We start from the raw sequence: 17,922 nt of genomic DNA, 5'->3' as shown, positions 1-17,922 counted from the left end.
ACCTTAAGGATTAATGACTGCCCTACTGGATTTTACAGTGCATGGGGCCTGTAGCCCCTTTGTTTTGCCCAATTTCTCCCATTTGGAATGGGAGCCTTTATCTAATATCTGTACCCTCACTGCATCTAGGAAGTAACTAACTTGCTTCTGATTTTACAGGCTCATAGGTGGAAGGGACTTGCCTTGCTCAGATAAGACTTTGGACTTGGACTTCTGGATTAATGCTGGAATGGGCTAACACTTTTGGGGACTGTTGGAAAGGCGTGATTGTGTTTTGAAATGTGAGTACATGAGACTCAGGAGGGACCAGGGATGAAATGATACATTTTGGCTGTGTCTCCATCCAAAATCTCATCTTGAATTGTTATCCCCATAATCCCCACATGTCAAGGGCAGGACCACGTGGAGGTTATCAGTGAGTGATAGTGAGTGAGTCTCATGAGATCTGATAGTTTTATAAGAACCTGGCAGTTCCCCTGCTTGTACTCACTCTGTCCTACCACCCTGTGAAGAGGTGCCTGCTTCTCCTTTGTCTCCTGCCAGGATTGTAAGTTTCCAGAGGCCTCCCCAGCCATGAGGAACTGTGAGTCAATTAAACTTCTTTCCTTTATAAATAACCCATCTCAGGATTTCTTCATAGCAGTATGAGAAAGGACTAATACACTTCCCTCTCATTTTTATAAAATAAGAACAAAAATAATAAGAATCTTCAAATAATTGCACAAACACTACCATGTTTATAGCTGCTTAAATAAAACTGTTGACAAGCAGGCACTGGCATCATAACACACACAAAAAAACCATTTTCTAGGTGACATGTTTAAATCTAAATCTGATGTGCAAAATGTGATAAAGAGATGTGAAGGTATAATGTATAAAACAGATGACTTAGAAGAAAGTTAACATATATAACTTTAAGTGGGTTAACAAATCAAGTAAATCATAACAGAATAATAAAGAATAATAGTAACACTTAAAAAAATAGCAGCAGCAAATAGTAATTACTATATGTCACATGACATTTCTAAGTACTTTACAAAATTAAATCATTTAATGTTCACAATAACCCTATGAAGGTAGGTTAACTCTATTTTATAGATTTATAAATTAAAACATAACAAAGTGAAATAAAGTTGTCTAATGCCACAGAGTAGCAAAGCTGGATGTGAAGGATAAGAGAATACTAATATATAGAACACTTATGTATTAACAAACAGATATTCGGACAGCCATAAATTTCAATAGTCACCTTCTCTTCCAAGGTTTCACTTATAGATGTTGCTAGTTTCAACAGTTCTTCTGAATCTTGTTGGCATCTACAACTCAAAACAGAAAATCCTAACTTTAGTTTTCTCAACTGCCATAAACAGTAGGACATACTCAAAATTAAAATTTAGGAAATATATAAAAGAATGTGGGCCGGGCGCGGTGGCTCACGCCTGTAATCCCAGCACTTTGGGAGGCCGAGGCGGGCGGATCACAAGGTCAGGAGATCGAGACCATCCTGGCTAACACTGTGAAACCCCATCTCTACTAAAAAAATGCAAAAAAATTAGCCGGGCGAGGCGGCGGGCGCCTGTAGTCCCAGCTACTCGGGAGGCTGAGGCAGGAGAATGGCGTGAACCCGGGAGGCGGAGCTTGCAGTGAGCCGAGATCGCGCCACTGCACTCCAGCCTGGGCGACTAAGCGAGACTCTGTCTCAAAAAAAAAAAAAAAAAGAATGTGGGATTTTGCCAACAGGTAGCACAAAATGTTTTACTGATTTAAAGATGATTGACTTATAAATACATTACTTCAAAATCACACTTATATCAGTATATAAATAAGCTTAGTCTTTTTTTTTTTTTTTTTTTGAGACAGAGTCTCATTCTGTCACCCAGGCTGGAGTGCAGTGGTGCAATCTTGGCTCACTGCACCCTCTGCCTCCTGGTTCAAGTAATTCTCGTGCCTCAGCCTCCCAAGGAGCTGGGATTAACGGCATGCACCACCATGCCTGGTAATTTCTGTATTTTTAGCAGAGACAGGGTTTCGCCATGTTGGCCAGGCTGGTCTCAAACTCCTGGCCTCAAGTGATCCACCCACCTCGGCCTCCCAAAGTCCTGGGATCACAGGCGTGGGCCACCACACCCATCCCCAAGATTTAATCCAAAATACAAAAAGTAAAAACCTTCTGCAACAGTAGTCTGACTTAACAGGGTATAAAGTTAAAAAAAAAGTTACTATGGATTAATATTTCAATAATTCTCAGAATTTTTTTTGTTGTTTTAAAAAGCTTTAATTTTTAAAGGCTTCAAAGTGGGAAAATTCATTTAGTATGATTCCACTTTTAAAACCAATTTCTCCACTCCCACCAGGAAAAGGACTAGAAAGTCATAATAAATCTTTACACAGCTTGGCATATCTATTGGTATTGTAATTACAAAGGGCATAGTTTTTAAATTATAATTTCTGAACTACTACTTTTATAGAAAGGAAAATATTTATTTTTAAACTTAAAACATTACCCAACATTTGGCTTGCGACTGTATTTCTCCTGAAACTGGTCCAAGGCAAGCATAGCTGTGTGAATCTCTAAAGGTGCCTATTAAGAACATTAAAAATTGGCCAACATTTACTGAGTGCTTGTATGTCCCAGGCACTGGGCTAAATGCTTTTAAAACATTATTTAACCATCACAATAAACACATTAGCTTAATACTATTATTAACTCTGTTTAACAAATAAGAAACCTGAAGGTTAGAAGTTAAATGACTTAACCTCAAGGCCATGAAGGTAAATGATTTAATCCCCTTTCCTTATTAAAATTTACAAATTTGGAAACTGTTAGTTCCTTCCTTATCACATTTCCTGCTATAAAATTACATCCATTTAAAAAAAAAATAGAATACATACTCAAAGCTTTTTTGGTAAGAAATATGCATTATATAAAAATGGTACGATTCAGAAAATCTTTTAATAAGATCATTTATACAAGTTATTGAAATCGTCTTTTAATTATCAAAGTTGGCAAATCATTATAAAAGTGAAACTTTTTCCTATTACTTTAACGTTTTTTCTATGATACACATTCCCATTTTTAATCCTTGGAAGTCAACTTTTGATATGTGAGTATAACCTTTAATATACTCACATTATAAGGCCTAACAGTAAGATATCTACATGGTTATTCCATTTTAACTTTATAATCACTCACTAATTCTCATCTGATTCTGCTGCCTCTCTCAAACCTGTAAGTGTTTATTTACCTCAGGTTTGCTAAAATCCACAATAAGGCACTTTGGATGTTTTATCTGCCTCTCCAGTGGCTCCTGATACGGAAAAAAAAAAAAAAAATCATTACTTCAGAGTAAGTGAGTGATTATTGGACAAAATATACTGCTATATGTCAGTGCACTAAAAACCAGGGAACTCTCCCAAGGGTCTGAAATAAGTAGGGTTGGGCTGATATGTTTTAACTGAAATAGAAACTAGCTACCACTCTTATGACAATACTTAAAAAAAAAAAAGTTAAATGCAATAAAACAACCTGCTCCACACAGTAAATTTGGGAACAATTAGTAAAAACATTTGCATACCTAAAAAAATTTATTATTTTAATCTAAAAGCTACCATATCTTTCTAATACCAGGCGATCAAGACTTATTAAATTCTGTATGAAGAACACAAAGGCAAAACAAACAAACAAACAAAAACCAAAATATCCACCCAATCTAAAATTGAGATATATCCAATTAAAACTTGGAGACAAAGCACAAGGAGATATGCAGGAGCACATCTGACTAGATATATTATTTTAATTTTTTTTTAATTCTAACTTTGAGTTGAACAAAGCCTTGTAAATGACTAGAGTTGTTAATAGTTCTGGAAAAGAAAAGGCAATTACGTTAAAACCTTGAGAACTTGTAAGAAAAAACAGAGATGTGTTAGCTTATCCTGAGAAGGAGCCCAAGGATTTTAGTTGCACAAGATCCCTTAGTTTCCTGACACTACATTCTCTATATTCAGCTATTTACATTTTCCTTTCAATGCCAGTCGTTTTTAGAAATTATTTTACATTTCCAACATATATACTGTTTTCTGAAATTTATAAAATTAAATTAAATTTTAAAAACCAGGATTAACAAGTATAATTTGAATATCTTCATTTTAGAAAATTAAATAATAATAAAGTAAAACAACCTCTTGCTAAATCTTGAAAATACATTAGTTTTATTTCTTGTCTTAGAAAGTAAATTGTAATAAGTATGATAAACTCTTTGATAATTCACAAAGGTATAGTTCCTTTCGGGTATACCCATTTAGCTCAACTATATGTATATGGTATTCTGGCTATAAAAGATGTGTAAATTTTTTGTTAATATCCATTTTATTCATTTATTTCATTAGATTAATTCCATTTCCCTCAAAGCAGGTACAAACGAAAAAAAAAAAAAATCCGTTTCACATTTAACCTGTTTGGTTAACTGAGTAATTTCATTGTCTCTTCTGCCTTTCTTTTTCTGTGAAGAAATATTTTTTAAGCAGAAAAAAAAATACTTACAAAGAAAACTGTTTTAGGAGTCTTAACTTGGACAGCTATGCCTCCATGTAAATATGGTTCCAGTTCTGTAGTGTCACCAATACTAAAAGAAAATGGCGATATCACTAGAAGAAAAAAAATTTAAAAATTACACGGGGAAACAGATATTTAAATTTCAACTCTTATTGTCATAAAATGTTAATTATTCCCAATTTACAAAATTAAAAAATTCCAGCATAGTGGTTTTTTGTTTGTTTGTTTGTTTTTTAATGAAGAGCTGGGAGGAGTATGGGGACCTAGACAGAGTGTTTTTTCCAATGTGAAACTCCAGGACTTAAAAATAACGAAGGAAACTTATAGAAAAAGAGTAATGAGGGCTACTCATTATTAGATATTAAAATATATCATAAAGCCTCAATAACATAATAACAACTACCTATCATAATAATATAATATGGTACTGGTTAATAAACAGACAACTGGAAAAGATTAGAGAATTCAGAAACAGTCTCAAGTACACAAAGGACAAAATCAAGGTGGCACCTCAATCAGTAAGGAAAAGATAAGATCGATTATTCAATAAATCTGATACAGAAAAAAGACATCTGGGAAAACACCTATTGCAAATGGACAAAAGTTTTAAGTGTCAAAAAAGACGCTAACAATTTCTTAGATAAAAGCATGAGAGAAAAATGTCTTTAAAACCATGTAGTAAGGAAGGCTTTTCTAAGTAATACTCTAAATAAAAACCATAAAAGAAAATAATTAAAATTTGATTATGAAAACATAAAAAAGAAAACCTCATGACAAAAACCCATCATAAGCAACATCAAAAGATAAATGGCAAACCAGGAAAATATTATGCTCTGTCTGGGCATGGTGGCATGTGCCTGTAGTCCCATCTAATCAGGAGGCCAAGGAAGCAGCATCACTTGAACCCAGGAGACTGTAGTGTGCTAAACTGTACCTTTGAATAGCCACTGTACTCCAGCCTGGATAACAAAGTGAGACCCTCATTTCTTAAAAAGAAAAAACATGGTCCGATAACATTTTCATCTATATTATGACATATTAGGTAGCTATAAAAGAAAATTTAAAGGAAAAAAAAAGGACGTTCTCCAATTACTAATGAGAAAAGATCACAAATATATTTTGTTTAATAAAAAGATAAAGGACAGCACTATGTATAATGTGCTTCCTTCTGTGTTAAAAACAAACAAACAAACAAATACACAATAAACTAAGACTAACAGTTACCTGTGGTAGTGGATGAGAACTGTGAGGGTGAAATCAAGTTTGGGCAGAACACTTTTCATTGTAAACATTTACCGTTTCTCATTTCTGAACCATTTGGTTATTCAAAAAATTAAGTTAAAAAAACCAAGTAAGCCCTCCTCTTTACTTAATATATTATATAATACAGGCATCTATACTATATAATATGTAATATATACTATATATGTGTATATATAATAAATATATAAAGTAGACAGAATGGTCAGCAGAGTGAACACCAAACTTAGCTGCTGTTACCTCTGGAGAGGAAAGGAAGTCTGAAGTAGAATTCATTTTTAGCCCTATTTAAACATATACACATACATATATATCTAGAATAAGTTTGTATTATTTTAGCTATTTAACAGTGTTTTTTGGCTGGTCATGAGGTTTTTTTGATCTTCATGCCTGTAATTACAACACTTTGGGCAGCCAAGGGGAAAGGTTGACTTGAGCCCTGGGGTTTGAGACCAGCCTGAGCAACATAGAGATCTTGTCTCTACAAAAATAAAAAAAGTTAGCCAGGTGTGGCGGCACATGCCTGTGGTTCCCAGCTACTTGGGAGGCTGAGGTGGGAGGATCACTTGGGCCCAGGAGGCTGAGGCTACAGTGAGACATGATCATGTCACTGCACTTCAGCCTGAGCAACAGAGCAAGATGCTATCTCAAAAAAAAAAAAAAAAACAGACAAAAAAAAAAAACATCTTTTCATGCTAGCAGAATATTACTTTAGATCAGTAGGTAGCAATTTATAAATGTTAAGGGAAAAAAAAGCTTCCTAACAGCCACTCTAAACTTACTCATCTCTCCCTCCAAAGAATTATTGGCACAAAATGTGGGTTTTCTTTCTCTTTGTTTCTTGACATGCAGTGGCTCCTCTTTATATAAGCAGCCTCATAATCTGAACCTTCACCACAATTCACCACAACATGGACCCCAAAATTACAAATAATAAACCTAAATGATTAATTTTAATAAAAATAGACATGAATATATATGATCTGAATCTGTATTTAAAATAATTAGATGTAATCAGGAAACAAAATCAAATAGTTTTGTTATACAACATGCACGCTAAAATTACAAATAATAATCCTAAATGATTAATTTTAATAAAAACAGACATATTCTTTAATATCTATGATCTGAACCTGTATTTAAAATAATTAGATGTAGCTGGAAAAAAAAATCAAATAGTTTTGTTATCAAAAATACTTAAATATATATTCAAAGTTGTTTATCTATAAACAGTTTGTAATAAGAATTGATTTTTCCCTCTCCTGAGGATATATTTTGCTGTCATTAAAAAAAAGGAATTCCATTTACTGTCTATAAATTAAATACATAGTTATATTTTCAAATGCCCTAAAGATAAAACTGCATCAATTTTCCCTAAATATGTGTAAGCATGCCATATAGTTATGGCTTGTCCAGTACTGTCTTTGACTCTTTTCAACGTGGCTGAAGGAAAAACACAAACTACGCAGATTAACTCTGCTATAAATTCATTATATTAAACTTCAAATGGGCCCTATATGATGCCTGACATCTTTCCATTTTCAAGAATGTCTACTTTCCTCCTGGTTTTGGCACCTTTCATTGCCTTTTGGCAATGCCTTCACATTAGTCCAATGAAAAAACAGACTCCTTCAACTGCTTGCCAACAAACCTACAAACTTGGCTGCAGACATGACATTCACCCCTTTTATTCAAGCCACTGAACAAGAACATATATTCCAACCAACATCTAGACATCTTCCTTTAAATACTTCATTGCTACCTCATTTTACAAAGCTAAACTATACTCTTTATCTACAAAACCTACTCCTTTTCTTGCATTCCTTAAGTGAATATGTTGACTGACCAGGTAGAAATCTTCACTCACCTATAGTATGTGATCAAGTTTCTTTCTAAATATCTTAAGATTAAGACTCGTGAGTTCAATTCTCCCTGCCAGCCCTGCTGTATTAATTTCTTGTAGTTCCTTTAGATCTGTCTTGTATCTGAGCCTTTTCTGTTTGTCTCTGCATAAATAATCTTTTTTCAATACCTTCCTAAGCCAATGCAACTTTCACATTTTAATCAAGACACCCTGGCCCATTGCTGCTGTCCCAAAACTGGGTAGGTTTCCTTGCTAAGTTTGGTGTCGCCAAAATGGGTATATTCTCTTAATATCATCAGTGTTTAACAAAGTCTTCACTTGGATTGAATATTTTGAGGCCAAGGGCTTTACATCATGTCTCTTTGAGTTGACGTTCTGTTCCCAATACTAAGTGTAGTGTCTGAACTATAAATTTGCTGAATAAGTATAAATGAATTAAGAAAACACATTGACTTACCCGTTATTTGTTGTATAGATCCATTTAAACCTGTCATTCCATTAATTTCTCGAAATGTTAGGAATTGTCCTGTCTCCAGTTTGTGAGGATGATTTTCAAGGCAAGTAACAATGCCAGGATTTGCCTAAAAATAAGAGTACTCTATTAAAAAAGAAGTTCACATATTCTTGGTGTACAAATTGAAATCTTAAGCAAAAATGACAAAGTTATCATAAAATTCTCAAAACCAAACTTCTACGCTATTCTTCTGTTAGTAAAAGCAAGCCTTTAAAAAGCGATCACAAAATAATGATCAAATTATTACTATTTTTTAAATGAATGCTGAAAATATAATTTCTATGTTTGGTAGGAGATGTGCAAAGATTCCATAGAAAAGATCAAATATTTAATAGATTCAAAAACTCCTGTAACTTGTAAAAAACATTCCAAGTTATCTAATAGTTTTAAATGTGAGAAAAAACCCATGGGCATAAATGATAAAAGCCTAACACTGAAGATCAAAGAATAGTAAAGAAGGAGGATAGAAATTTTAAAGATGGGAATCTGGTAGTTTACAACTTGCTCAACGCTTTAAAGAAATATTGTGTAGCTTATCAGCTACATTTCCTATAGTATTCAATAAAAGATAACACCAATGCAATAAGAATCCACACACATTTTGGAATTTATTCTCTGTGTTTTTCTCAGGGACAAACTAAAATCAACTAGAGAAGGTAAAAGGTTAAATAGTAATATGCCTGAAAGAGTAACTCAGGTAGAATAATAAATCACTCTGTAAGCAGAAAGATATACAGATTGACTTTTCAATAAATTTTTCTTAAAAAGGCATGAGAGAGAGAGAGTACTGGGTCTCTATCACCATGAGATTACACTGGGTTTAAAAATAAAGTATAAAAACAAGAAATACGAATTACAAATACTAGTATGTTAAAGTATATTATCATTCCCTTATTTTGTCTTCTTTTGGACTTCAACGTAAGTTGATTATAAAGAATACAAACAAAGTAAATTATTTGTGTAAAAGAATAGTAAAAGGGGATCATAATGATTTCTCCGGTTCTTTTATGGAATAAAAAATTGAGCTTATGCATGATCAAGAGTGTGGTTAGAAAATTCAGACTTTTGAATTTGAAGGTTAATCAAAATTTTCTACACCTTCTAAATAATGCTTTAGAAATATAACAAATTAGAAATGCTTTTCTCTAATATGATTTAAGTGTGCCTTTTTATAGTATTAGACTAGGTGACTTACAACATACTTAGTGCATCCACTATCTAACACAATAAACAATACCGTAAACACTGAATCACAATTCATGACCCACAGGAGGTAACATAGAATAAAATTAAAATTAAAATTTATGACAAGCAAATGTTGCTCTATCAAGTATTATTATTATTTTTTTTCTTTCTTTATTTTTGAGATGTGGTCTCACTCTGTCACCCAGGCTGCAGTGCAGTAGCGTGATCTTGGCTCACTGCAACTTCCGCCTCCCAGGTTCAAGTCATCCTCCCATCTCAGCCTCCTGAGTAGCTGGGACCACACACCACCATGCCCGGTTAATTTTTTGTATTTTTGGTAGACATGGAGTTTCACCATGTTGCCCAGGTTGGTCTCAAACTCCTGAGCTAAAGTGATCCACCCCTGTCAGCCTCTAAAAGTGCTGGGACTGTAGGCATGAGCCTCCATGCTTGGCCCTATCAAGTATTATTTGTTAGAGGAAATCCAGAATATTTTTAACAATTAATATTCCAGTTTTAATTTAGTTTTAATATAATGAAGTCAAGAAATTAGCTACATATTCCCTCATTATCTTAAAACACTATAAAAGAAATTTTACATACTGTAATACTTTGCTGACACCGCCTTTTTGAAAATAGCATTCACATCAACTTTAACAAAATTTATTTTAAAAGTTCATTAATATAATCATACTTGCGTTATGTTTGAAATGAAAATTTCTTTTGGTTCTTCTCCTGTTGCATCTAAAACTTCAAATTCATCACCAAAATCACAAAATAACCTTGACCAAATTCCATGTACATCTGCACTGATAAACTGTAAAATGGCAAAAACAAGTTCAAGCTTATTTATATAAAGAAAAAACTCTACTCTCCTAGCCCATTTCATGACAATTTCATTTATAATTAAGTATACCCTGTAGAACCTATAGAATACAAAGTAAATAATAAACAGGATAAACTGATGTAGACTGGTTTAGGAATCAAAGATTTTCAGTACTTTTAGTAAATGAATGTCCAGTACAACAAAATAAGAATATCAGCATATCATATTTAAAAATTCTATGACTTTTAAATAACAAAAATTCTGTGATTTTAAAATTTTGTGCTTGTCACAAAATTCAGGCACAACATAAAAGAAACAGATACTTTGGCTTAATAGTCCAGCACTGAATTCTTGTTATTTTAGGAAAGAGGAATGAAGTGCTCATTTACCCAAAGCAGCAGAGTTAATGGAAAATAGAATAGAGCTAAAAGCTGAGAGCAGAGTCTACAGAAAAAAAGGCTGAAAAACTGACACCACAAATCAAAGCCATGAAAGGTAAAATATTAAGTTCTTAAATCACAAATGTTTTATTAAAAGCAATTTTTCTAACACATGCATTGTCTCCATTCTGAGAATTTGTAAATAAATTATTTTTGGGCTTAAAGCTATTTTTAGAGCTACTGCTAATAAAGAGAGATCCTTATTCTGTAATGCACCCAATCTTGCATAAAATAATGTTTTTCTAACATAATTAAGTATATTGATATTATGATATAAGAACATATTAAAATAATTTATAATCCCAATTACATGAAGTAGTGATACAGATAACAGAAGACCACCTCCCACTTGATCATATGTTGACTTTAGTGATCAAAATGGGTACATATAGCATTTTTTTTAACAAGACATAAAACCGGACAGAAACTTAGAAGCTTTTTTTTAAAGTTTAACTCTAAAGAATATATAAATTACGTAAACAAATATTTTAATTTATAACCTTGTGTAGTTATTTTGTAACACTTCTGTGCCCTATTGTAAGTTCACTGGCTATTCTGTCTTAATCACATGCTTAAATTGTAAACCACAGCACAAATGCTCTACAGAGCATAAATATGCTATGTAAATACCACAATCCAAAAATTTTCAACACACCTACATCATAAATTACGATTTTTGACTTAGCGCCTAACTCAAAGAAACAATAAACTTTTTCCTTTTTCCAGTGAAACAATCCCCAAAACAAAAGAGATGAGGTTAATAATGAATTCAATTACAAGCGAAGAACTGTGATTTTTTCCATCTAAACCTCTTCCCAATGTCACTGTGCACCTAATTATGCTGGAGATTTAAAAATCTATGAGTCATTCTTGCTCACTCACTCTTTCCTTCACAACTCATTCATCTATCTACAAGTTCTGTTAGGCCCCCACCCCACCCTGCCCTTTTTCTTAAACAAAAGACACCTCAAATTCAATGACTTCTGTCTCTCTCTATTCCCAAGTCTTCTATCTAAGATACCAGCATCTCTCAGCTGAACTACTGCAGTAACTACTAACTAGTCTAGCTGCCTCTACTTTACTCTTATAATCCAACAGTTCTATTTCTTTTGGTTATCTTTCATGACCCCTTCATACTCTTAAAAATTATTGAGGACCCAAAGAGCTGTTGTTTATGTGAGTTACACCTATCAATATTTACTGTGTTAGAAATTAAAACTGAGAGAAATTTAAATCACAAGAATATACACATTCCATTGTCAGAGCAAGGATATCACCACACATCATATAGACTCTGGAAAACTCCACTCTGCCTCCTAAGATAATCAGAATGAAAAAGGCAAATAACATCTTAGTAATATGAAAACAAGAAGTTTGACTGTGTAGAACCACTGTAAGGGTCTGAGGGATTCTTAGTGTCCCTGGATCACCCTTTGAAAAATACAATTATAGTCTTCTCTCCATACAGCAAGCCATAGTGATCCTTTAAAAATATAAAACAGATTAAAACTCACAGGCCTAAAAACTCAAATGTCTTCAAAGATCTTATAACGTATGGCCCCAACCTACTTCTCCCAAACTAATCTTCTGGTATATTTTACTCCTACTATCTTCTCCTCTTTACCACTCTGTTTTGGTCCTGCTTGCCTCTTACTGTTCCTCAAAACCACCAACCTAATTTTTACACTTGCAAATGTTTACATTTGCTGATTCCCCTGCTTTGAATGCTTTCCCCCAGATCTTTATATAGCCTGTTCTTTCTCATTATTCAGGGCTCTATTCAAACGTCATCTCCTTAGTGAAGACTTCTCTAATCTTCTAATCTAAGAGAACCAGAACTGGCCCTTCTCCCTACATCATGCAGTTATCATTCTCTATTTTTCTTTATTCAGATTTTTTTTCTTCACAGGACTTGAAACTATTTAAAAACACATGATGTATTTATTTTCTTGTTTATTGTACATCTTCCCAGGCAGAAGGTAATTTTCATGAGTAAGAAAATTTGTCTCTATTCACTAATGTATTTCTAATGGCTATAACTATCTCCAGTACATAGATAATCAATGAATATTCATTGAATGAACCACTGGACTTCTAGAAAATCAGCACCATAATAACATTTAAAAATAAAGGCTGGGCGCAGTGGCTCACCTGAGGTCAGGAGTTCGAGACCAGCCTGGCCAACATGGTGAAATCCTGTCTCTACTAAAAATACAAAAAATTAGCCACGCATGGTGGCGGGCACGTGGAATCCCAGCTACTCGGGGGGCTGAGACAGGAGAACAGCTTGAACCTGGGAGGCGGAGGTTGGGGTGAGCCAAGATCGTGTCACTGCACCCCAGCCTGGGCGACAGAATGAGACTCTGTCTCGAAAAAAAAAAAAAAAAATTAGATCATGATTTCAATGTTTATCATCCTTTCCATTCCTAACATTAATTCTTCCTTAGTTTTGGCAATCTGTCTATAAACCAAACTTAGATCCTAGTTTTAAAAACAGGAAATGAATATATCAAAATTAATGAAAAAAATCTTATTGTGATTATTATGTAAAAAGTTTCTTATACAACCCATCAATAAGTTAAAAATTCTAGTAGAGAAAGTGGTTAACTACATGTCATTACTAAATGATACAATTACCTTAATTGGAGGGCACTGAGAACGGCAAAAGTCATTGATCTTCTTCTGCAATGGAAGTTTCATCTCAGTCAATACTACACACTGTTGAGAAAACAACAAATTAAAAACTAGAAAATACGTAATTATTTTTGTAATATACAATAATCAGAAGCATGTCAGTTTGCACTGTGCTAAAGACACATCACTAATCTCACTGAAAAGTTACAATCCTATGGAATTCCATTCCAAGGTTAATACCTTCACAAAGTACAGATAACAAAAGTAAAAATAACATATACAGGGGAAAACCTGCACACATAAAACTTGATAACCATCGCAGGCTTTACGATTAGAAGCAAACCTTAATATTCTATGTGGTATTTATGGACTCTAAGTGATTAGATTTGTTTCATCTATTACTATCACACAAATACTAACCTAGCTACTAGAGTATTACTTTCATGCTAGCTTAAAAACCTGACAACATTTTTAAGAGACACATTAGTTGGCTACTAGAACAAGTCCATCTGTGGATTTAGTTTTTTTAAATCTAGCTTGCAATATGGTTTGCTTCCTGTAGGGAGACATTCCTCCATGGGTCTCTCGTCCATACAGTCTCACAACGTATGCCATGAATGCAAGGTCCTTACCACTCTTTACTTGAGGTCATTTCTCAGAATTGTATTTGCTGTGTAAAAACTTGAGGGATGAGGTAAGATCTTCCTCAGGGATAAAGGGACGTCTTAGCTTGCTTTAAAACAGCCAGTTCCCCAAGCTCAGCATTCTTCTCTAAAAAAACCTACTACATGTGCAGGCATTCACTGAGCCCTCTGCCTTGAACTAGAGGGACTTGGGGGACAGGGGGCGAGGAAGAAAATGCAATATAATGCTCATGTTTTTTATTATGCACTGAGTAATAAACTTCTTAGTGTCTGACCCAGGAATCTCATATTTCCTGCATCTGTGAAACAGTAACAGGCTAGGTTGCAAATAATAAAAAAATCAAAGACTAGACCCAACACATACTGAAACTGATTTGAGTTTTATCAATGTTAGAAAATTCTCAGCCGTACTTTCTTTGAATATTGCCCTTTTCTATTGCTATCTATTGCTATCTATTGCTATCTAGAAATCCAATCTCATAAATTGGACCTTTTCATTCAAGCTCTCATTTATTTTAATTTGTCCATAGTATTTTCTCTTATTTCTTTTTGGGTTTTTTGTTTTTTTTTTTTTTGTTTGTTTGTTTGTTTTTTTGAGACACAGTCTCATTCTGTTGCCCAGGCTGGATTGCAGTGGTGTGATCTGGGCTCACTGCAAAACCACCTCTGTCTCCTAGGTTCAAGCGATTCTCCTGCCTCAGCCTCCCCAGTAGTTGGGATTACAGGCACACGCCACCAAGCTCAGCTAATTTTTGTATTTTCAGTAGAGACAGGGTTTCGCCATGCTAGCCAGGCTGGTCTGAAACTCCTGACCTCAGGTTTTCTGCCCGCCTCGGCCTCCAAAGTGCTAGGATATTTTCTTTATTTCTATGTGCTATAGTTTTGGTAATTTCCTCAGGTCTATCTTTCAATTCACTAATATTTATTCCAGCTATTATCTATTTACTGTTTAATCTATCCAATGAAGTCAAAAATTAAGACTTAAAAAGTCTTAATTTTTAAGACTTCATGTTCATTTCCATAAGTTGTACCTCATTCTTTATCACATCTGCCTGGTCTTTTTCAATATTATGTATTTAATAACTTCTTTTGAGATTTAGTAGTTTTGAACATCTGTATTTTATAATTTCTCAAACAAATCTATTCTTCTAAATCTTGGAGGTTTAGGCTGGGCATGGTGACTCACACCTGTAATCCCAGCACTTTGGGAGGCCAAGGCGGGAGGATCACCTGAGGTCAGGAGATCAAGACCAGCCTGGCCAACATGGTGAAACCCCATCTCTACTAAAAATACAAAAATTAGCGGGGCATGGTGGCATGTGCCTGTGATCCCAGCTACTCGGGAGGCTGAAGTAGGAGAATCGCTTGAACCCAGGAGGCAGAGGTTGCAGTGAGCCCAGACTGTGCCACTGCACTCCAGCCTGGGAGACAGAGCAAGACTCCAGAAGAAAAGAGGGGAGGGGAGGGGAGGGGAGGGGAGGGGAGGGGAGGGGAGGGGAGGGGACGGGAGGGGAGGGGACGGGGGGGAGGGGACGAAAGGAAAAGAAAGGAAAAGAAAAAAGAAAAGAAAAAGAAAGGAAAAGAAAAGAAAAGAGAAAAGAAAAGAAAAAAGAAAAGAAAAGAAAAAGAAAAATAAATAAATAAAAATTCTTTGAGGTTTAATAGTTTGTTGACTCTTGGTCATAATGAGCTGCTTTTTTTCCCATCTTGTTATTTTGTACTGTGAACTCAAAGGGACTTTATATACTGGAATACTCTGCAAGTTAGTTGAGGGTATACTTCTCAAGATTTGTTTAGTTTTGTTTTTGTCTGGCACTTTAGGGCATGGCCATTATAGTACTACCTTTTATCGTAATTTTTTTTTTTTTGAGATGGAGTTTTGTTCTTGTTGCCCAGGCTGGACTGCAGTGGCGCAATCTTGGCGCAATGCAACCTCTGCCTCCCGGGTTCAAGAGATTCTCCTGCCTCGGCCTCCCAAGTAGCCGGGATTACAGGCATTTACTACCACACCTAGCTAAATTTTGTATTATTAGTAGAGACAGGGTTTCTCCTTATTGGTCCAGCTGGTCTCAAACTCCTGACCTCAGGTGATCCGCCCACCTTGGCCTCCCAAAGTGCTGGGATTATAGGTGTGAGCCACTGCGCCCAGCCTGTAGTACTACTTTTTACATTAAGTTCTCAGTTTAGGAATTTCCAGATCACAAAAGATTATAAAGTTTAATCTCTAAACCTATGTGACAGCAAGCCTGTGGTTATGAATTCCCCAGGAAAACCTTTACTTTTCATCCAGAGCTCAAGAGAAAACAGACAAGCTTCTTGTTCTGATTGTTAAAGACTGTTCTTGTCCACCCTTTCACTTAGGGCATAGCTCTCTGAGGCTCCAGCTTTATGAAGAAGGGGAGGTCTCAATTCCATTTCTCTAGTTTATGTAGTTCTAGGTCTGAATCTTCTGTTTCTACGTGAACATCAATTACCAAGAACTTTGGTTACTGTGACAGACAACTCCTGTTGCTAAGAGTAACTACAGATAATAGTTCACTAGTCTTTTAGCTAACTGTTCATTTGTGGCCTCTGAGCATTTTCCTAACATTATTTTGAGCTTGGATAGTCATTTAAAAGAAAGTCTGTTTAGAAATTCTAGAAAGTCTGTTCAGAAAGTCTGTTTAGAAATACATAAACAGATTTTCCTAACATTATTTTGAGCTTGGATAGTCATTTAAAAGAAAGTCTGTTTAGAAAACTAGGTGCTTTGTACCAGGATGAATTTTAAGTTATCCAGTCCAGAATAGAAATCTATAATCATTTTTAAATGGGTAACAGCATAATTTATTCACAGAAAAAAAAAAAATTCAGGGTCAACCTAGTCACTTTTGCAATATACAATGTCCTGGGAATTTTGTTGTTGTTATTTAAGGAATTGTTACCTATAATAGACTGAACTACTGATCCATGTATTTTTACTCCCCTGTAATTGTACTGCCCTGTAATTGTACTCCCCTGTAATTGTACCCATGGCTTTAGGAAGAGTACTTTTCTGCTTCTTGACTTCAGGCTTGATAACGTTGACTTGCTTTGGCTGACGGGATGTTAATGGACATAACAAAAACAGAGGCTTGAAATGTGCATGTGTGTCTGGACTTGACCTTCTGTTTCTGCTACTACCATGAGAACATGACCTAGGTAGCCTCCTGGTCCCAGAAGAGAGACACATGGAGGAGAACCAAACTCTGGAGTTTAATCCAGGCTGAGTTCAGCCTAGACACCCCAACTGACATTCAGGTACATAGGAGAGAAATAAATGCATGTTGGTATAAACCAAAGTTTTGAGTAGTTTTCAATGGATATTACTGAGAAAAAAGTCAACTGATAAAACTACTTTGTCAGTAGTTCTTAGGTCCCTTCCTTAAAATGGAGAATTTGAAAGGTTTTATTCTGATATGTCTTCTACCTTGAAATTTTTCTGTTGTTTCTCAATACACTAGGTTAAATTAGTTAAACATATTAATACTTAACAATTTCGCCCTGGAATCTGTCAATAACATTTAATACAAAATGGAGTACTAACCTGGTATTTGTCTAAAAAGGAGAGATCTGTGGTCTCATTGAAAGGAACAGAAGATGATGTGACATGAACATATGGATTTAGTTCTGCAATATGTTTAAGCACAGCTTCAGCCCTAAAAAAATAAAATAAACTTTTACTGTCCTTTCATTCAATATACTCAAATCTCTTCAAGCTGGACACTGTAATGACATCAGAGGAACCTGACAAGTTACAAAATTTCAATGGAAACTTACCTTGTAGAAGAAAGAAACCAAGACTTACTTGTCTTTACAGATAACTATACAATCTTGAAATAATATACTATCATATTCCACAGTAAACCACACAATCTCAAAGTGTACCCTAATAGTTCTAAGCTCCAGGCTCCTTAACTTTCTTAATATTTTAGAAACACTAAAGTCTTTCTTTAATAAATTCAAGGAAATACATTTCTAGGTA

The 17,922-nt window shown here is 34.7% G+C and overlaps 1 protein-coding gene across 3 annotated transcripts in view; it reads right to left on the bottom strand.

The window, feature by feature from the left end:
* Window positions 1-17,922, bottom strand: part of UBA6 (ubiquitin like modifier activating enzyme 6) — an 80,175-nt gene that overhangs the window by 46,777 nt on the left and 15,476 nt on the right. For all 3 annotated transcript variants that reach the window (XM_005555190.4, XM_074039913.1, XM_015450406.3), the window contains exons 6-13: window positions 17,485-17,596; window positions 13,279-13,359; window positions 10,070-10,192; window positions 8,134-8,257; window positions 4,541-4,644; window positions 3,246-3,308; window positions 2,505-2,581; window positions 1,250-1,316 (exon numbers count right to left, since the gene is read on the bottom strand). In XM_005555190.4, the coding sequence (XP_005555247.2) occupies window positions 1,250-1,316; window positions 2,505-2,581; window positions 3,246-3,308; window positions 4,541-4,644; window positions 8,134-8,257; window positions 10,070-10,192; window positions 13,279-13,359; window positions 17,485-17,596 (751 nt within the window). The remainder of the gene's footprint in view (window positions 1-1,249; window positions 1,317-2,504; window positions 2,582-3,245; window positions 3,309-4,540; window positions 4,645-8,133; window positions 8,258-10,069; window positions 10,193-13,278; window positions 13,360-17,484; window positions 17,597-17,922) is intronic.

This window comes from Macaca fascicularis, chromosome 5 (assembly GCF_037993035.2).
Source record: "Macaca fascicularis isolate 582-1 chromosome 5, T2T-MFA8v1.1".
Lineage (NCBI taxonomy): Eukaryota > Metazoa > Chordata > Mammalia > Primates > Cercopithecidae > Macaca > Macaca fascicularis.
Note: the sequence above shows the minus strand (reverse complement) of the source record. Positions and strands in the feature narration are given on the sequence as shown.